Below are 21,774 nucleotides of genomic sequence, written 5' to 3'. Positions count from 1 at the left end.
TTTTGCTTTGTGGTTAGCAAGATGTGTACATAAGCCATCTCGTAACTAAAACTGTCCATTTTAAACTTATAGCAACTTAACTTCAATTACACATAGAAGGTCCACCTTTCTACCCCTCCCCTTTTGTTTTTGATGTTACAATTTACTTCTTTTTATATTGTATATTAACAAATTATACTAACTATAGTTATTTCTAGTTCTCTTGTCCTTTGATCTTATACTAAAGTGGTTAACACACCACCACTACAGTATTAGTCTGAATTTGACCATATGCTTAGCTTTACCAGTGTGTTGTCTATTTTCATGTTACTAATTAGATCCTTTCACTTTAGCTGGAAGAACACCTTTTGGCATTTTTTGTAAGGCAGGTCTAGTGGGGATTAACTTCTTCAGCTTTTGTTTGTCTGTGAAAGACTTTATCTCTCCTTTTCTGAATTTTTTTTTTTTTTTAATGTTTATTCACTTTTGAGAGACACAGCACGAGCAGGGAAGGGGCAGAGAGGGAGATACAAAAACCAAAGCAGGTTGCAGGCTCTGAGCTATTAGCACAGAGCCTGATGTGGGACTCAAACTCACCAACCCTGAGGTCATGACCTGAGCTGAAGTCAGACACTTAACTGACTGAGTCACCCAGGTACCCTTCTGAATTCTTGATTGACAGGTTTTGTTCTCTCACCACTTTGAATATATCATACCACTCTCTCCAGGCCTGTAAGGTTTATGCTAAGAAATGCACTCACAGTGTGGGGCACTGAGGCAGTGGGGATACCTATGGGCCAATTGAGGGAATCCACTAGCAAAGAGTCCTTAGTGGTTCATGGGCAGTCTTCTTGGTGGAATCTGTGACACAGTCAGATCCACATCTCTTTCATGCTCTCCAAGAGTTCAGATTGTTGCTCTTCCAACTTTTCCTGCCCCCCTCAGTCATGGAGCTCATGACTCAGTACTCTGGATGGAGAAGAGAGAAATGAGCCTCTTTGGCAGTGTCCCACACAGCTGGGGAAGCCAGATGCTCACCCACACATTCCTTTTCCTCTACAGGAGAGATCAAAGGCCAAGAAGATTTCTCTTGGGCCTAAGCTGTGTTGCCTTAGGGTAGAAGTGATAGAGATAAAATCAAACTGTTCCTCTCACCCCTTCCAAACTGCATGCATCCAAACTCATGCTTTTTTTGTTTCTATGGGGTGCTGGAACTTCTCCACTGGAAACCTGGCTCTTTTGTTTGTGGGTGACTGTTGAAGACTGTTTTATGGGGGCTCCTGGACTGCAGCCCAAAAGGGGCTGGAGCCAGTTCACAGTCCACAGCTGGGACCAACATCTATATGCCTATTACGTGATGTATGGATGGGCAAAGACTCCTCCCAGATCCTGTGGCATGTGGTACTGGATCCCACAGCTTCTACAAAGGCACTCTGATGGATGCTACATTGTTGTTGTTGGGAGAAGGACACAAACTATGGGCATCTTATTCAGCCATAAAGCTGACATCACCCTCCAAACAGCCCAGCCCTTATCTCTCAGCAAGCTGAGAAATTCAAGAACAGAAAATTATTGACATCTTACCTCTTTACCACAAAACTCTTGGATACATCAACCAGCTCTTAACCTCCAGCTCCATTCCTACCTTTCAGCTTCATCTCTGTCCAATATTGCCTCTAAACATTGAACTCTAGTTTTCTAAACTAAAACGGCCCCCTGTTTTCTATCCTATGCTTGCCCTTTGGATTTGAAATGGACTTGGCTTCTTGGATTTGATACCCTCCTTACTCTCTGGCTCCATCCACCCAGAGTTTTTACTCCAGGATGTCAAGCCTAGGCTCCCAGGATCCAATCTGTCATTATCCACTGCTACGGAACTTACCTAGAGTTCCCTTTGGGGAGAGCAGGCAAGAGTAGATGATGACTGGTCATGTCACAATTATCATGAACACAGTCAGAAGGGGAGGGTACAATTCTGCTCACTGCTACTTCTACCACCAGCATCAGCAACACATGTCCATGTCCTGGATAAGTGAAAAGGAACAGTCTGGCTTAGCTCACCACTACCAGAAACAACAACTGATTTATCAGGGACAACAAGGCATGACAATAGAGAAGACTACCCAACTATAAGCTCCCTGTAGGGGAATCATCATATGTGCATCTTATTCATAACTGCTTCTTCATGGCAGGCCGGTGTATAACATGTTAGTAGGTTTTGATAAATGTGTTGAAATAATTAATCAGGAAAAGAGTGGTACTATCTTTGATTTCCATCTCATTGTCCTTGAAAAGAATTTAAGGCAATAAACATGAATGTTCCAATCATGATGTGAGACCTTGCAAATATATAAATAGATCAAATGAGTCACATGTAGTCTTTACTCTTAAGAAGTTTATAGCTCCCTTTAAGCACAAAGGCAGACACGTTTTAGACACTATGTGTTAAGAATTCCACTACAAGTATGGATAAAGTACTATGGGCACACAGCACTGTATGGTATAGTATGTATATACGTATGTAATTTATTATGTTCACGTTGGGAGCCTATAGGAAAAGAAAGTGACATTTGAGCTGGGCTTTGAAATATGAAGTATTTTAAAGAAACTTATAACAAGGATGAGACTGACCATATTAGGACTCTATGAGGAAAAGCCCCAGCCTGACAACAGAGTCAGGTTCAGGGCTGCTAGTGCCTCTCTGGTAGACAGCAAATTGCGAACAAGTAGTCTCTATCACAGAGAGTCCAGGATATATTTGAGATGTCCTAGAAGAACCCTGGGGTCATATATTGGGAGCACAAGGTTTATGACAATTGCAACTCTCCCCCAAAGTTGACTAACGATCCATGCAGCTCAGCCTGGAAAATGTCTGACATTGATCAGTTTTAAGGTTCCCTCAGCTGTTTCGGGGCTATTCTGCAGGCCCTGGGGATCTAAGCCAGATGAGAATTCTGGTTCTTCAGAGAGGGCCTGGAACCATTTGAGCCATTAGAGCACGGCTGGCTCTCTGTGGTCACTCCAAGAAGATACCTCCTATGGCAATTTCCTCAGCTCCTCAGACCACCAGAAATAGAGCCTCCCTGAAGACCTAGGCTGGTCTGTACATACGGATGTAGACATAAACTAGGGGATACCTTTTTACCTGCAGTACCTATAAAATCAGTAGGATATAGGTTGGGACCCAGATACTGATGCCCATATGGGAAGAAACAGTCCATGACCAGTAAAAATGTGGTGGGATGTATTAAAGCCAGAAAGTTATCTCTCTTGACTAGTTAGAAAATAGTAACTCTACAGAGTAAGAAGCCAGTTATACATAATTAAACAGGAAGTGAGACCCCAAGCAGCTAACCTGAAGACTCTAGGAAAGTACCACAGGCTATGAATCAGGATATTCATAGATCTCCCCAAACTTCATCAGGGCCCCAATGCAGCACTGCTACTTGCTGTTTGTCTGTGGACAAATCACATTTCTGTTAATTAAATAAGTATTATCCATTTAAAAAAATAAAATCTTTTTTTTTTTTTTTTAAAGGAGGGGTTTCTGGCTGGTTTAGTCTGTAGAGAATGCTGACTCTTAATCTTGGGGTTGTGACTTCAAGCCCCATGTTAGGTGTAGAGATTACTTAAAAAAATAAAATCTTGGGGCGCCTGGGTGGCTCAGTCAGTTGGGCGTCCGACTTTGGCTCAGGTCATGATCTCACAGTCTGTGAGTTTGAGCCCGCATCGAGCTCTGGGCTGACAGCTCGGAGCCTGGAGCCTGTTTCGGATTCTGTGTCTCCCTCTCTCTCTGACCCTCCCCTGCTCATGCTCTGTCTCTCTCTGTCTCTCTCTGTCTCAAAAATAAATAAATGTTAAAAAAAATAAATAAAATCTTTGAAATAAATATATAAATATTATCAACAGTATTATCATAATAGAGGAAAGAATCCATTTGCAAAGAATAAATGAGCCTCATTTAAATTATATTATAAACTAGGGATGCCCAGGTGGCTCTGTCGGTTGAGTGTCAGACTCTTGATCTTGGTTTAGGTCTTGATCTCATGTCATGAGTTTGGGCCCCACCGTGGGCTCCATGCTGGTCATGGAGCCTATTTAAGAAGAAGAAAAAAAATTATATTATGAACTAGAATTAACAACTAACAACAGTATCTTAAATAGTACAAAGTTTCAATTTCCAAGATACTTTCCCATTCATCATTATATATAATGCTTGTTATCCCTGGTGAGGTGAGCCAGTGAGACACTAACAGACAGGCTAACATGGACCTCCCACTGTTTCACAGCAAAGCAGGAGTCAAGCCCAAGAAGACTAATTCCCAGTCCCATGGTTTCTTAATCCTGATTGTGTGGCCACCAAGAAAACCACTGTGATCCACCCATTTTACTGATTTTAATGATTTTATCCAATCATTTCCAGATTTTATCTGCAAGGTGCTTTCCAGCTGAGTTTCTCTGGTGACAAATTTCTATAGCTAACTGCTCAGTACTCAAAGCACCTAACACCTTAATACCTACTACATACTTTATGAAAATGTTTTGTGGTAGCGTTTGAAACAAATAATCATCTTTCTTCTCTTTATGATGTGTGTTTCCTTTTGTATGTAGTAAGAGGAATATAAAACAAATGAACTTTACATCAGGCTTGTCTGAAATCACAACTTGGTAAGTGTATGTTAAGGTTGGTAAGACATGCTGTTAGGGAGTTCTGAGGAACAATTCATCACAATAGAGACTTTTAGAAAATTCCATATATTGCCTTATTTTAAAATCTGAATTCAGGAATCAGGAAGGATGCCAGCAAGGTCTTTAATTTGTTTGCCACTGTATGCAAAGTGCCCAGTGCCCAACCCTGAGCAAGCAGGCACTCCCTCAGTGCGTGCCCACTGGTCTCCAGTGTTTCCTGGGCTGGTCCCACCCACTGTACCTCACCTCAGGTCACCAGCATGCTTACCATTATCTCCAGACATGATATGTGCCCCCTTCGCCACCTGGTGTTCCATTTGCAGCTTTGTCTCGTCCAACTTCCAGCTCTGGTTTCTGTTATCAATTAGCATAAGCTTGAAAAGAAGCACTGGCCCACATGTTGGCTGGGTAATAAATTTACACCAAAATCACAGAGGAATAAATGGAAAATCCAGCAAAACAGCTTAATGAAACTTGGCAGCAAGCATGAAATAAAAATGTCCTGCTCCTCTTTTGAAATCTATTTTTTGAGGACACTTACAAGCTGCTGGTATTACTTGGAGTGCAGCCATAAGCAAAACCAAAGAACAGAGGAAAGGAGTAGGGAAGGAAAGAAGTTAGCTGGCCAGTAGACTCTAGGTTCAGTTGGTTAGTTTTGCTCAAAACTACTAAGTCACTGACCTTTGTCATTTAGTTTAATACATTAGTCTTTTAAGAGTCTCGGGTCAAAATGGGGAGCTGGCCTGCGGTTGCAGCATCAAGCCAGTGGCTGGAGGGTATTTGAAAATGGTATTACACTGCTGCAGGGTTCAATAAACTGGGACTAATGCAAGATGATACAACATATGAGAATGATGATGTGAAAGAGGCCATAAGAAGGCTTCCTGAGAACCTTTATAACTACAGGATGTTTCGCATTAAGAGAGCACTGGACCTGACCATGAGGCACCAGGTCTTGCTTAAAGTGCAGTGGACAAAATATGAGGAGGATAAATTCTACCTTGAACCATATCTGAAAGAAGTTATTCAGGAAAGAGAAGAATGGGCAAATAAATAATCATGGAGTTGATATCTGTGTGCAGCTGCCCTCAAATATTTTTAAGAAGTTGGGTAAACCCGAAATGTACAATTTGGAACTATTTGAGCTGCAAATGTTATTACTTTAAATAAATGCCTATTGTAATTATTTAAAAAAAAATATGTTAGTCTTTTAAGAATATATCTAACAGTTGAACCCAAAGAAAACTCAAAGGTTTGATATGTTAATGATAGAATTTAAGAGAGTATGACACTTGAGACTTACAGGTAGGAACTTCCTTGTAAGACCTCTTATACCCTGACACTCCTTTTAGATTTAAAAAACAAAGCTCAAACTTGATTGTAAGTTTTCAATAGAAGCTCTCCCAACACTCATTCTAAAAGAAAACCACAAGATTCCATCTGTCATATTCTGACTTTACCACAGTTTACCTCTTTGGTAATCCGTAAGCTTTTCTCTGATGCCAGACTGTGCAGACTCAAATCTCAGTTCTGCCACTTACTAGCTGAACCACTTGGGGCAAAGTACTGAACCCTTCTTTTATCACTTACTAGCTGTATAACCTCGAATAAGTGATTTAAACCTCTTCTGCCTCCGTTTCCTCATCTAAATGGAGATAATACTATTACCTACCTCACAAAGTTTTTGTTAAGGATTACACAAATTAACGTATATTAGGCACTTAGAATGATGCCTGACATGTAGTAAAAGCCGTTTGTCATTATTATTTCCTCTTTAGAATAGACATCCTGTAGGTCTATAATCTCAACAAGAATTGGTGATGCAAATACTAACCATAAGCCCCAGGAAGAACAGAAGATAATGAGAAAGCAATGTTAAATCACAAATTCCACATTCCATCCAGCAGTTTTAACCAGTGAGCTGCAGTTTCACTTTTTCTCCTTTGATCACCCTTTTGATCTAGAAATACAAGAAAGGTGGTGAACTTGAAAGGCAAACAGCAAGGAGGAGGAAGCGGGGGAAATAAGCTGGTGGACTTTAGACTGGACAGTCAGCTCCCTTAGTGTGGAAAGCTTCACCTGCCCCAGTGCTGCTCTGACATGGTTCCACCTTTTCCTTCCCTACTTCCTGGCCACAGAAGCGTGGAGAAATGGAGAGAACCCTACGCTGGGACTGGCAAACTCCCAGAGCCATCAGATGTAGAAAAAAGGGCATGAATCGGAATCAGGCCTCTCGTCTGTCTGTGGCTCTGTCACACACCTTTGAGTGTCCTACGGTGGGTCACCTGAATTCTCCTGGTTTACTTCGTCTTCAGAACGAATAGAGAAAACCTATGCTAAGTACCTCATGTGAAAATAAATTGAAATAAGGCACGTGAAAGCATTGTGAAAAGTATAAAGTACTATAAAAAGTTTCATTAATGACAGGATTTGAATTACTATAGCTTTCTCTAATGTTAACAGATACTATACACAAAAAAAGGTTCTATTATCAAATTAGCTTAGCAAATGCTGGGTTAAGAAAATTCACCAGATTTCTCTACTTAGGATAGTGGTCCCGAACCCTAGATCTAATATGCCTTTGGTGTAAACGTCTATCTTTGTAACACCTCCTTTACACCCTGAAACAAAATTCATAGACATATCCTACATAAACAATTTCCAAAAGGACCACCACCAACAAACTATGGATTTTAATATATAAATTCTTGGGAATAACTAAACCAAAAGACATAAGTCAGACACTTGTATGGAGAATCACGTGAATATGACAGTTCAAACGGGGCTACAAAGTTGTGCTGCATCAGTGACTCAAATACAACGAGTTGTGTTTGCTCATGATGTGCTTTTCTGAAATAAATAATTCTTGGCAAAGCTCCAAACAAAATACAATCTTCCCTTGACTGACATGGTCATTCACTATAGTCCTAAGACATTCAGTGTCTATTATAAAATCAAAACTACTTTGTATTTACATGTAAAATGGAGGTAGGTCCTCAGCTTAATTATAAACAGATTTTTCAGCTATATGACAATAATGACAAGAGTAAGTCCCAGACAGCCAGAGATAATTCTTGCTTTTGTGGGACTGTCTGTGCAATGCAAGCTAGCTAGTGTCCATAACCTCTAGGCCAATCAGTATGACAATAAAACACTCCCAGAAATTTATAATTTATAAAATACTCCCTAGGGGACAGTACCACTCCATTGAGAATCACTGTTACAGTCTTTAACATGACAATGTGACCTATAAAGAAGGAAACAGCAGAATATGTAACAACAGAACACTTTTTTTCTCTTGCTTAACAACAGAACACTTTTCTTTCCCAAGAAAGTCAGTCTAGGAAGACTATCGTTTCACTAATCACACTTTGGGAAATATTGGTATCGATCATTTTTTAAAAAGAAGATTCAATAGAGAAAGCCTATGAAGTAACCTGCCACAAGTGAACATCAGTAAGAAGGCTCCGGAGATATGTTTTCCAGGAAAGTCTGATGCTTGGCTGGACCTCTCAATTTGTTACACACTTGGGTCCTTGGGCTTTCCAAGCAATAGTAATAGACTGGCACCAAACAGAAATTTCAGGAAAAGACTTTTATTGGGGCTTATGCTCTAGCACAAGGGAGATAGCACAAAGGAAAGGGTCCTTCAGGTTGAATTCCCAAAGGCCAGGGAAAGTTTTCAAAACGGCTAAGACAGAAAAGGAGTGCAAGCTAAGCATGTAGGGGCAGGGCGAGATACATAAAGTTGGGCGCACAGGCACAATGGGTAGCATATGCTTCCTCATGCATCTCATGTCTCATTAGCATTTTAAATCTCCACCCCGGGGTGTGATTTTTAGTATTATAAAGAGGGAAAAAATTGGTGAAAGGTTAGCACTGGGGCCCACCTAGGTATAGACTGGTTTGGTAGTCACCAGTCTTCACATAGTCAAGTCTCTCCTTTGGTAAGCATCCTGCTTCCACATTCCTGCAAGATGTACTGTCAAAGGGCATAGTGTTTGCGCCATCAAGGAACCTGGGTTTTGCAGTCAGGATAGAGGGAAGGTGAGTCCAGTCCCTGCTCTATCTCAAATGTATTGATAATACAGGAAAAAATGTCATCTCTCCAAAAACAAGAAAGAGGGAGCTCATGGAAACTTTTCTAAGACACCCAGACATCACAGACACAGAGCCTGAGTTTCATTACTGCCATTCAGGATAAATGGTATGAAAGTTTAATATTTGGAGTCCAAGCTGTTGCTTGGAAGTCACTTTTATGGTGCTTGGGCATATTAATTCATAAATTCATTTTTCAAGGCTTGTAAATTTCTCTTATGTTCATTTCCCAAAAGGAAATGGGATTTCTAGCTCAGTCCAGTGAATGAGATGGATAATGATTGCTATTTTTTTCATCATCAATTCAATATATACAATTAAAACAATGAAATATTTACTTCCATTATTTTCCCAAACTGTAGATTTTGTAAGCATTGAAAGTTTTGCTTAAATTGTAGTCTACATTTTAGATTTTACTTCCCAAACCTAGCTCTAACTCATAACATAATGACTATTAGAAAAATAAATGAAAGCCTCACTATTCAGGGCCTACTAAGGCTAAAAATGCCCTCATCTCTACCTAAAGTGGAAGAAACAGACTCCAGTAAATAATTATAGAGCAATTAGGTGAATGCTATTAGCTATAGGACAACACAGCAAAATACCTCACCCAACCTAGAGCCTCAGAAAAAGTTTCTTGAAGACTAATTAGTAGGGAGTCAGAATTACCTCCTTAATTACATGGACAATACATTTTTAAGATTTTAAGAGAAGTGTGAGAATAATGCTTCCGATTTTATAAGTACTTAGTGTGCACTGGTGCCATCTGGTGGACATTAACTAAAGCTAGAATTATTATTTTAAAGAATTTGGGGCTTCCCTCATTTTTTTCAAAAAAAAGCAGAGAAATACATTTATATTACTTTGCAAAAAAATATGTCTTATAGTTTCTGTAACTTGGGGACCAATGTATCAATTCACTCCTAGGTTTTCCCTATCAACCTAATTCAGGTCACTTACTACATGGCCACACCTCATCTTCATCCAGATTTGTGAATGGGCTAAGTTACCACATTATAGGTAAAATAAGTACTTGACAGTGGTGTAGCAAAAGAAATTCAAATGAATTGGGCAACAAAAGAGCACAAGTTATTTCCATATTTTTATTTTTTATTTTTAATGTTTATTTATTTTGAGAGAGAGAGAGAGCAAAAGAGAGAGTGAGTGGGGGAGCGGCCGAGAAGACAGTGAGAGAGAGAATCTCAAGCAGGCTCTGTGATGTCAGTGCAGAGCCCAACGTGTGGCTCAAACTCAAAACCTGTGAGATCATGACCTGAGCCAAAATCAAGAGTGAGATGCTCAATTGACTGAGCCACCCAGGCACCCCTTTCCATATTTTTAAATTCATCCAAAGGTTTTTAGAGAAAAGACTTACTTAAAAAATCTAAATTATGGGGGCACCTGGGTTGCTCAGTCGGTTGAGCATCTGGCTTTGGCTCAGGTCATGATCTCGCAGTTTGTGAGTTCAAGCCCCACATAGGGCTTCCTATTAGCATGCAGCCGGCTGCAGATTCTTGGTCTCCCTCGCTCTCTGCCCCTCCCCCACCCTTTCTCTTTCAAAAATAAACATTAAAAAAAAGTCTAAATTATGGATATCAATGGTCCTGCTAAAACAAGACCCAGAGAAGCAAACCTTAAGGAGAAAGAAATTATAACTACATTAGCATTAAATATTTCTGCTTAACGAAGGACATTATTTGCAAATTTAACAAGTCATAAAATGAGATACCTGTAATGTCTGAAACCAGCAAGGGCTATTTACACAAGACCTTTCTTTAAATCAACACAAGGCAGAAAAACCAAAGAAAGGAAAGAATATGACTAAGCACTGACCAAAAAAGAAACAAAAGTATATTCAATATATATCAAATAAATATAATTAAAATGAGATACCACTTTACACCTATCAGACCAGCAAAAAAATATTTATAAAGGATTATTAGCAAGGGCTAGTGAAAATGTGAGGAAACAAAAGCCCTCAAGTATTTCTGTTGGAAAGAAGTCTGGCAGTACTTAGTTAAGTATGCATATATTCTTATTTATTTTTATTTTATTTATTTTGAGAGACAAAGAAAGAGAACAGTGCAGGAGGGCAGAAAGAGAATCACAAGCAGGCTCTGAGCTGTCAGCACAGAGCCCAACGTGGGGCTCGATGTCATGAACCATGAGATCATGACCTGAGCTGAAATCAAGAGTCAGAAGCTTAACCAACTGAGCCACCCAGGAGCCCCTACTTATTTTTATTTTGAGACAGAGAGACAGTGTGAGTAGGGGGGAGGGTCAGAGGGAGAGAAAGAGAATCTTAAGTAGGCTCTCAAGGTGGAGTCTGATGCAGGGCTTGATCCCACAACATTAGGATCATGACCTGAGCCAAAATCAAGAGTAGGATGCTCAACCAACTGAGCCACCCGGGTGCCCCTAAGTATGCATATATTCTATAACCCAACAGTCATGTGCCTGGGTGTATCAGTTACCTATCGTTGTGTAATAAATTACCCCAAGATTTAGAGGCTTAAAATGACAAACATTTATCATCTCAAAGATTATGTGGGTCAGGAATCTAGATGTGGTTTGGCTGAGTGCCTGTGAGTTTGAGTTTCTCAAAAGACTGTAGTCAAAGGTGAGGTGGGGTTACAGTTATCTCAAGTTAAGTGGAGAATTATGTTTCCAAGCTTGCTTACATAGCTGTTGGTCAGAGACATAAGTTCCCTGCCACATAGACCTCTCCATAGGGCAGTTCACAACATAACAGCTTGTTTCCCCCAGAGAAGAGACAATGAGAAATGGCAAGCAAGATAGAAGTCACAGATCTTTGGTAAACTACTCAGAGGTGACATCTTATCACTTCTGCCATATTCTATTCATTAGAAAAGAATCACTTGGTCCAGCCCATATTAAAGGGGAGGAATTTAAACAAGGACATGAATATCAGGGGGCAAGGACCATTGGGAGCCATTTTAAAGGCTGCCCACCACACTGGGTATATATCCCAGAAACTCTCAACAGATCAATAATGAAACAGGAATGAAGCTGTTCACTGTAGTACTGTGTGAAAGTTGTAGGCAAATTAGATGCCCATCAATGAGAAAATAGATGAGAAGAGTAAATGTGATACAAACATATGGAAAAATAACATGCAAATGAGGAAGGATGAACCAAATTTCTATGCAGCAACATGGATGCACTTCAAAAACATAATGCTGAGTGTAAAAAAGTAAAGCACAACAGACTTTATTTAAATTTAACCCATGGGGGTGCCGGAGTGGCTCCATCAGTTAAGCATCCAACTTCAGCTCAAGTCATGATCTTGCAGTTTGTGGGTTCGAGCCCCCATCAGGCTCTGTGCTGACAGCTTAGAGCCTACAACCTGCAGGCTACTTCAGATTCTGTGTCTCCCTCTCTCTGCCCCTCCCCTACTCGTGTTCTTTCTCTCTCAAAAATAAACAAATAAATAAATTTAACCCACGAATGATATTATATATCTTTCAAGAATTCAATGTATCTACATAAGAGTATGGGAGGTAGGACATATGAGACATGGGTGACAAAGGGAGAAAACAGTGGACATGATGATTTCCATGAACCAAAATAAACATGCCACAAAATGAGTATAATCAATTCGATTCTGTGGTTCTAAAGGCATTAAAAAACAAAGCCCAAAAGTAAAGACAGAAGTAAAACTAATGCATCCCTCCGTGGCTATGCTCCAGTCTCCGGTTCTCCTTCCTACAGATACCCAGTTACTGATTATAAAAGGTATATATGTGGTTGAGACACCTGGGTGGCTCAGTCAGTTGAGCATCTGACTCTTGATTTCTGCTCAGGTCATGATTCCAGTGCTGTGGGATCAAGCCCCACGTTGGGCATGGAGCCTGCTTAGGATTCTCTCTCTCTCCCTCTGCCCTTCTCTCCAGGTCATACTCTCTCCTAAATACATACATACATACACACATACATACATAGTACTGGCTATTTAAAAAAAAATCTATGCAGTGCATATGTATCAAGTCTTTGTATACATTAGTTACCCACTGTTTTCCACTTTACCTACCCTTCTATATGCTACTCTGAACATCAAACTATATTTCTATGCTCTCTCGCCAGGTGGCTTCCGTTAGACAGACATGAAAGGAACTGAGGAAGCTGAAGGAAGAGAAAGGTTCGGACTCCCAATGTGTGACAGCTGTTGGCAGGCACTCTTGCTGCTACAGGAACGGAGTGATTCCAGATGAGCAGCCGGGGCAGAGGCAACACGCTTTGGTTAAGTGTCATGTCTTCGGCAGATCCAGGCCTATCTCTGAGTACAGCAAGAGGTCAATACAAATGGCTGCAGCATGTGATCTTCCTTTTCACCACTCCAGCCCCACTTGTCTTCCTTTTGGCACTTCTAGCCCCTTTATGTCAGTACACAGTACAAACCATCTGAAAAATACCGCTTTTCTATTAACCTCATAATAGGACCCTCTAGTTTTAAACAACTGAATTCCCATTTTACAAATGAGAAGATTCAGTCAGAGAAATGACTTACTTGCCTGACTCACAGCTGGGATATGAACCTAGGATGGATATCTGGCTCCTGAGCCTATACAATTTCTAGTGTTCTTGCTTGACTGGAAATTCTAAAACCATAGACAATGGAGGAAAAAGTAGAGGAAATTGGTGATGTTATCATCACATAATTAGGTTAGAGTCCAAAGCCAGGGGCTATTAGATGATTTTATTCCTCAAACCAGTAAGTCTCCACCCAACTCCTCTGGGCTTCAGTTTATTCCCAAATACCTGACAGCAAAAGAAAACGCTACTGCAAATGTGAGCACATTCACAGCTCTGAACACTTCTATTAGAAAGAAACTGCTTTTAATTTCCTGACACAGAAATTTCTCTGGATTGTCAAAACTGAAAAGCATTAGCTCTGTTAGTTGCCTTCTCCCTCAAAATAACCTCCCATAAGCTGAGGCCCCTCTTCCCTTTTGCTAAATCAGCAATAACAAAGGAAAAAATGGGTTCTTTTGTGAGACTTTTCTAAATAAGTTCCACTAGACAGAACTGAAACAACACACACACACACACATACTCTCTCTCTCATCACTTTAACTTTTCTCTAAGGACCATCTCAGATTATCAAAGATGAATAAATTGCCCAATAAAATATGTGAACATTCCCTCAAATGACCTGATAGCAGCGAAGAATTATTTCTTTTCCTAATATTAGCTCTAATACATGGCAATGCTTTTGATCCTGAAATTTTAATTCTGAAATAATTACATACTCACAGGAAGTAGCAAAAACAAAAAAAGTACAGGCAGATAATGTGAATTTTTCACCCAGACTCCCACCATGGTAACATCTTGCATAATTTTTAGAAAATTACAGGACCAAAACCAGGAAACTGATGCTGACATAATTCAGAGTTCATTCAGATTTTATAAGTTTCATAAGCATTTGTGTGTGTGTTCACATGTGTACAATTTTATCACGTGGGTGGTTTCATGTAATCATCACCACAATCAAGAACTGTTTCATCACCAAGAAGCTCTCTTGTGCTACTCCATTACAGCCACACCCAGCTCCACACACACACACACACCCCATCCCTAAACCCTGGCCATCACTAAACTGTTCTCCATCTCTATGAATTTGTTTCAAGAATGTTACCTAAATGGAACCACACAATATGAAACCTTTTGAGATTGTTTTTTTTCACTCAGCATAATTCCCTTGAGATCCATTCAGGTTGTTCTATCAATAGTTCATTCCTTTATACTGATAAATAATATTCTATGGTATGAATGTACAAGTATGTTTATAGCAATGATATTTAATTTTCTAAAAAATGCTTTTCCTAACAAAATACTGCATGAAAACCAAATGTCTAAATAAAAATGAAGCTGCTCAGCCTGACAACAGAGTCAGGAAAAACTGGAGCTAGATCATCTTAACCTTCCCCACCTGCCCAAGGCACCTTCCAGAGCACTATTAAAAACCCTTAAAACCTATAATACAGAAAGGAGAATATATATGGGAATGAACCCAAAATAGGTTTTGTACTCACTCAGATTAAGCGTGAAAATAGGAGTAACAGGCTGCTCTAAGGGAATCTATAAGAGTACATCTACTGTCACCTGAAATCTAACCCTAATTAAGCAAGTGGGAAAAAGGGAGGTTGCCTATTTCTATAAGAAAAAGTATTATCCAGGGCACCTGGGTGGCTCAGTTGGTTAAGCGGCCGACTTCGGCTCAGGTCATGATCTCAAGGTCTGTTGAGTTCGAGCTCTGCGTCAGGCTCTGTGCTGACAGCTCGGAGCCTGGAGCCTGCTTCAGATTCTGTGTCTCCCTCTCTCTCTAGCCCTCCCCTGTTTGCGATTTGTCCCTTTCAAAAATGAATAAATGTTAAAAAAAAAAATTTTTTTTTAAAGAAAAAGTATTATCCATCAACAACTGCTTAGTGAAACAAATTTTAAAGATGCAAAGATTATCAGTTAGTTACTGCCAATAATGCTGCATAAGAAACCACTCCAAAACTCAAAAGCTTAATAATAATCACTTAATCTCCACTCATGGGTTTATCAGCCATTTAGGATGACACTGCCTTAAATGTTCGATTCTGAGCCAAGTTGGGGAAGGCAGGCAGAATATACCCAGGGCATATTCTTCTCATGGTGATGACAGAAGGACAAGAGCACAAATGCAAATAAGCTAAAGCATTTTAATCTTACCTTCTTACCATGTCTGCTAACATCCCAAGTCACAAAGTCAAATCTAAAGTTAAGGGGCGAAGAAATACATTCCACCACCATGAATAAAGGGCAAGTATAAAGCTATATTATTACTACAGAGGAATTAAGAATTGTGACCAAGAATTCAATGTACCACACACACAAGACTTGCTATCTCCCAAAATATTTCCTCCATCAGAATATGCCTTTGATTAAGACTCTGATCCCCAACAAAAATGAAAACACTGTCAGGGGTAACACTTTATTTCCTATGAAAAGAGAAATGGCAAACATGACCACAGAAGGCAGAGTAAGAGATTGGGGGAACAACCCCAAACTTCTTGCTATTCTACATATTTACCTAGGATCAGAGTTTGTCTATCTATTTTCACAAAGTAAAAAGACAAAATGCCACAGTGAAACTCTACAATCAAAATACAAACTTTTTTTAAAGATCCTCTTTGAAGTCACAACTCCACATTCCAAACCATTCAGAGTATTTACCACCCCAGAAATCTGTCTGGTAACATTCCAGGGAGACCTGTACAGTACTTGTTTACACTGACACCCTTAAAGCCAGATGAACATTGATTTATCTTAGCCTCTATTAAGCAGTCAGCCCTTCAACATTATTCTGATCCAAATATACAAACACAGGAAAACTACCACACATATTTTGTACTTCTTGATTACCGCCCAATAAATTTCCTTCTGATTACAGTATACCTTCTCTGTATAGGTCCTGTGTCCACATGATTATTTACAGATACCATTTGTGCTATTATATACAATGAAATACCCTGGAGGAAGAAAATTTACTGTGTGAAACTGAACAGTCTATGTTAGCACTATAAAATCAGAATTCTGTGGCTAGTTAGCACTATACACATAAAAATTTACCAAAGTTTAGAATTAGATGCAGGTCCTACTTGCATAAATAAAATGAAGTCTTTTTTTTTTTAATTTTTTTTTAATGTTTTTATTTTTGAGGCAGAGAGAGACAGAGCATAAGCAGGGGAGGGGCAGAGAGAGAGGGAGGCACAGAATCCAAAGCAAGTTCCAGGTTCTGAGCTGACAGCACAAAGCCCGATGTGGGGCTTGAACTCACAAACTGCGAGATCATGACCTGAGCTCAAGTCGGACGCTTAACCGACTGAGCCACCCAAGTGCCCCAATAAAATGAAGTCTTGAACAACACAAACAACTCTCCCTACAAATCCCATTTACCATCTCTCCAATGCCATTAAGATCTGGTTTCCTATTTTATGGACAGACTTGTAAGGAATTAAAGCCAAACGATACCCAACAAATTTCTACCCATTTTTCAAAGTATTCAAAAATCAGATAGTATTAACTATGTATTTGAGGACTTACGCATTGTGCTATATCTGCACTGCACTAAAGAAATGTAGTCTAGTTAGAAAGACAAAATACATACATAAATAGTAATAAAAACTTAGGAAACAAAACTAACCAAGTAGGACAGATAGTAACTGCTACAAAAGTTCAACAAACAGATCAATATGAACTGGGCCTCATCTGAGTTAACCTAGAAATCATTAAGTGAAAAGAAAGAACATGTAAAACATCAAGAATAATATAAAAGAGATACTCTCATAAACTGTACCCCATGGAAGGTATATTTCTGGAAAGAATTTTGTAATATGTCTTAAGATTCTTATATACTCTTTGACACAGTCATTTCCTAAGAAAATAATGAGTAAAATGGACAGATGTTTATGGGGGGTAGGCAGAGAAAACCAACCTGGAAATGCCCAACTTCAAAGACTAACTAATCAAATGGTGGTGGTATTATCAGTCTATCAACTGGCTAATGCCACAGCAATGCTGTACAATGACCACAAATCCTGGGGCGCCTGTTCTCACAGCTATGATAGAGGCCCAAGCCCTCTTGAAGCCTAAACTCAGAACTTCCACCTCCTTCTAATCACCAAAGCCCAGAGCAAAAGGGCACTACCTACAAAGTTACATCAGGGGTCAGCAAACTACAGGCCATAGGCAAACGTGGCCCACAGCCTTTTTTTTTAAGTTTTATTAGAATATAGTCACTCCCTTTTATTTACATATTGGCTATGGCTCATTCATGCTACTATAGCAAAGTGATTGTGACAGAGACCATTAGACTGCAAAGTCTTAAATGTTTATTATTTGGTCCTATGCTACAGGATAAAAGTTATGAGTGAAGAATTAGGACTATTTCTGCAATCTGGCAGTGGAGTATTGGTTTATTATTATATATATTTAAAAATTTTTAATGGCGAGGATGTCTGGGCAGCTCAGTCAGTTAAGCATCAGACTTCTGCTCAGGTCACATTCTCACAGTTCATGACTTTGAGCTGCATCAAGCTTTCTGGTGTCAGCACAGAGCCCACTTTGGGACACTCTGTCTCCCTCTCTCTCTGTCCCTCCCCCACTGGTTCTCTCTTTCTTCTCTCTCAAAATAAATAAATAAACTTAAAAAAAAAAAGGCAGTGAAATATGCAATTGAAATAAACACTGGAAACATTCTTTTAAAAAAAAGAATTTTTAATGGCTTAGAAAAGACATAAAATAGTTAAGAAGTAAAAGAAGGTTTAAAAAAGTATATAGACAGTATGATCTCACCTCTACATAACCATGTATAAGTATGTGTATTACATATAAATAATTCATATACATATATTATTTTCATATATTTTTTAAAGACAAAGCACAGATTGGGAAAATACTTGCAAGACACATATCTGATAAAAAGGACTTGTATCCAAAATACACAAGAAGTCTTAAAACTCCACAATAAGAAATCAAACAACCAGGTTTAAAAATGGGCCAAAGATCTGAATAGACAACTCATCAAAGATACACAGATGGCAAATAAGCATATAAAAAGATGTTCATCACATGTCATCAGGAGACTGTAAATTAAAGTAACAATGAGACACCACTACCTATTATAATGGCTGAAATCAAAAAAACTGACAATACCAAATGCTGATAAGAATGCAGAGCAACAAGAACTTTTTTACATTGTTGGTGGGAATGCAGAATGGTACAGCCACTTTGGAGGACAGTTTGGCAGCCTCTTCCAAAACTCAAGATAGTGTTACCACAAGATCCAGCAATCAGGCTCCTAGGTATTATCCAACTGATTTGAAAACTTATGTTTATACAAAAACCTGCATAGGGAAGTTTATTGCAGCTTTATTCATAAGCACCAAAAGCTGGAAGTAACCAAGATGAATGGATAGGTGAATAAACAAGGTATGGTACATCTATACTATGGGACATACTCAACAATAAAAAAATAAACTAGCAAGCCACAAAAAGAAAGAACATTAAAGACATACTGCTAAGTGAAAGGAGCCAGTATGATAGGCTACATGTTATGTGATTCCAATTATATGACACTCTGGAAAAGGCGAAACTACAGAGACAATAAAATGATCAATGGTTGCCAAGGACTTGGGGTTCAGGATAAATTGGTAAAGTACAGGGGATTTTTAGGGCTGTAAAATTATTTGGTATGATATTATAATGGTTGATGCAAGACATAAACTTCTCAAAGCCCACAGGACTTCATAGTACAAATAATGAATCTCCCTATATGCAAATTTTGAAAAAGCATTTAAGTCTGGGGATTGAAAGACTGTGACAAATAACTGTATTACAAATATATGAAACAAGCTCACTGAAGGGGATGGGGAGAAGGTGCTGATCTAAGTAATCCTTAAAAATGAGTATAGTCTGTAAGACTAAGGCAAGGGAACCATACATAAAACACAAGGTTTTTTATGGGACACAGGTGTATAGTAGAATTGAGTAATTAAGTAAATGGATGGCAGATGATGGGAACAATGGCCAAAGTTATAACAATTCAAACAAAATAAAGTAGCATTAGATAATAACCCAAAATATAATAAAGGTATTCATGAATCCATATTGCTATAAATAAATGACTGAACAAATTAGTACATGGGAGAAAAGAGACAAATCTTCCATACAGAAGAGTTCCAAATAATTTATACAGATATCCCACCTTCAAGGAGGGGCAGTATGACTCACTACTTCTTAGGTATAGGCCGTGCAGAGTGACTTCCTTCTGAAGTGCACATTATGGAAAGGGGGGAAAAAGAGTATAGCGGAGAAATGACAGGCACTACCTCAGTCAGGTGATGAAGGCCAACATCAACAGTGATAAATCATGTTACCAGTACATGCCCTTGATAAAATGTCATGAAAATAGCGTTTTGCCTGTGGTCTTCCTCCCAATAACCCATAATCCCAGTCTTGGGGGGAAAACATTAAATTCTAATGGTATGCTATCCTACAAAATATTTGATGGAATACTCCTCAAAACTGTCAAGGTCCTCAAAAACAAGGGAAATCAAAGAAACAGGCACTGCCAAGAAGAGACTAAGGAAAACATGACAACTAAATGTAACATGAGGAGGAAGTGTCTGGGTGGTTGAGTCAGTTAAGCATCCAACTCTTGATTTAGGCTCAGGTCACGATCTCACACTTTTGTTGAGTCCCATATTGGGCTCCACGCTGAGCGTGTGGCCTACTTGGGATTCTCTCTCCCTTTCTGCCCCTTTCTGACTCGTGCACATATGCACATGCATGTGTGTGCATGTGTGTGTGTGTGTATCTGTATCCACCCATTTCTCTCTCCCTTTCTCAGAAAGCAAGAAAGCAAAAGAAAGAAAGAAAGAAAGAAAGAAAGAAAGAAAGAAAGAAAGAAAGAATAAAGAAATAAACATTAACATGGTATCCTGGATGGGATCTTGGAAAAGAAAATGTACACTGAATAAGAACTAAAGATATCTAGGGGCGCCTGGGTGGCGCAGTCGGTTAAGCGTCCGACTTCGGCTCAGGTCACGATCTTGCGGTCCGCGAGTTTGAGCCCTGCATCGGGCTCTGGGCTGATGGCTCAGAGCCTGGAGCCAGCTTCCGATTCTGTGTTTCCCTCTCTCTCTGCCCCTCCCCCGTTCATGCTGTGTCTCTGTCTGTCTCAAAAATAAATAAACGTTAAAAAAAAATTTTTTTAAAAGAACTAAAGATATCTAAACTACAGCCTTTAGTTAATAATAATGTAATAGTACCGGCTCATTAAATAATAAAAGAAGCTGGGTGTGGCACGGGAACTCTGCACTATCTTCTCAATTTTTCTGAAGATCTACAACTACAAAACATAAAATCTATTTAAAAAAAAAAATGTTAACAGTGATGATCTCCCTATAAGGGAAACGTTGGAAATTTATGCTTTTGTTTTTCTAATTCTCTGTACCACACACATTTTCTAAGATAAGCTCTATGCTGCTCTAAAAAGTGTATACATAAAAGATTTGGGTTTTTTCCAACTTGTTTCAGTACAAAACACTAGAACTGTGATTATAAATTTTAAAAGCAGATACTATTTATTAAATAGTTACAATTTGCTATGAATTGTATACGAAGAATTTTAACAATTATCTGTGTAATGAGCAGTATTACTCCTTTTTAAAATGTGAAGAAATATGGGGTGCCAGAGTGGCTCAGTTGGGTAAGTGTCTGACTCCTGATTTCAGCTCAGAGTGATCTGTACTGCACAGTGCTTGGACTCTCTCACTCCCTCTCTCTCTTCCCCTTCCCTGCTCACTCACACTGTCTCAAAACAAATAAACTTAAAAAATAAAATAAAATGTGAAGAAACAGAACATCAGAAAGTTTAACTCATATAGTTAATAGGTGGCAGGTAAACAGACTCCAAAACATCCTTTTATTTCTATATAATATAGCTTCCCCACAATTACTTGTACAGTACTTCATCAACTAATGCTAGTATATATACTATCTGAAAGCACTTCACAACAATGCTATGAAGTGAATTATAAAAAGCCATATTTATGTGAAACTGTGTCACAAGAAAAATGTGTGACAGGCACCACTGCAGTACTAACTCCACCAAAACCAGAAAACAAAATCTCCATCAGATTACACAACAAGCTGCATTACTATGTAAAAAACACAGTGGCTACCAAACCTACACCAAATAACTTTTAAGCACTACAGAGTTCTTGTTTTACTAGAAATTATCATGAATCATACCTTTTTCCTAGGTAATAAAGCAGTTCTTTCAAAATGTGTCGAGTCAAAGAACTAAAATTGAATATTCTCCTCACACTACTTTGAAATTCAAGAGGTACTGAGGCTGACTTCTTGCTTTCATCAAGGCTTACCACCCCACTGCTCAAATTATTTCAACATGTGACAGAATTGATAAGCAGAATGAATAGCCTACATCTGTGCTTT

General features: G+C 39.0%; 1 protein-coding gene across 1 annotated transcript; it reads left to right on the top strand.

Moving 5' to 3' along the window:
• Nucleotides 1-5,390: 5,390 nt before the first annotated feature.
• On the top strand, nucleotides 5,391-5,725 carry LOC125174725 (cytochrome b-c1 complex subunit 7-like). The gene has a single exon (XM_047874413.1). The coding sequence runs from the start codon at nucleotides 5,495-5,497 to the stop codon at nucleotides 5,723-5,725; it is 231 nt and encodes a 76-aa protein (XP_047730369.1). The 5' UTR covers nucleotides 5,391-5,494.
• Nucleotides 5,726-21,774: the final 16,049 nt, after the last annotated feature.

This window comes from Prionailurus viverrinus, chromosome C2, assembly GCF_022837055.1.
Source record: "Prionailurus viverrinus isolate Anna chromosome C2, UM_Priviv_1.0, whole genome shotgun sequence".
In the NCBI taxonomy this organism is placed as follows: Eukaryota; Metazoa; Chordata; class Mammalia; order Carnivora; family Felidae; genus Prionailurus; species Prionailurus viverrinus.
This window is presented reverse-complemented; position numbering and strand designations above follow the sequence as displayed.

Coding starts and splice junctions, on each gene's coding strand:
- LOC125174725 (XM_047874413.1), top strand. CDS start 5,495: ATGCAAGATGATACAACATATGAGAATGATGATGTGAAAGAGGCCATA.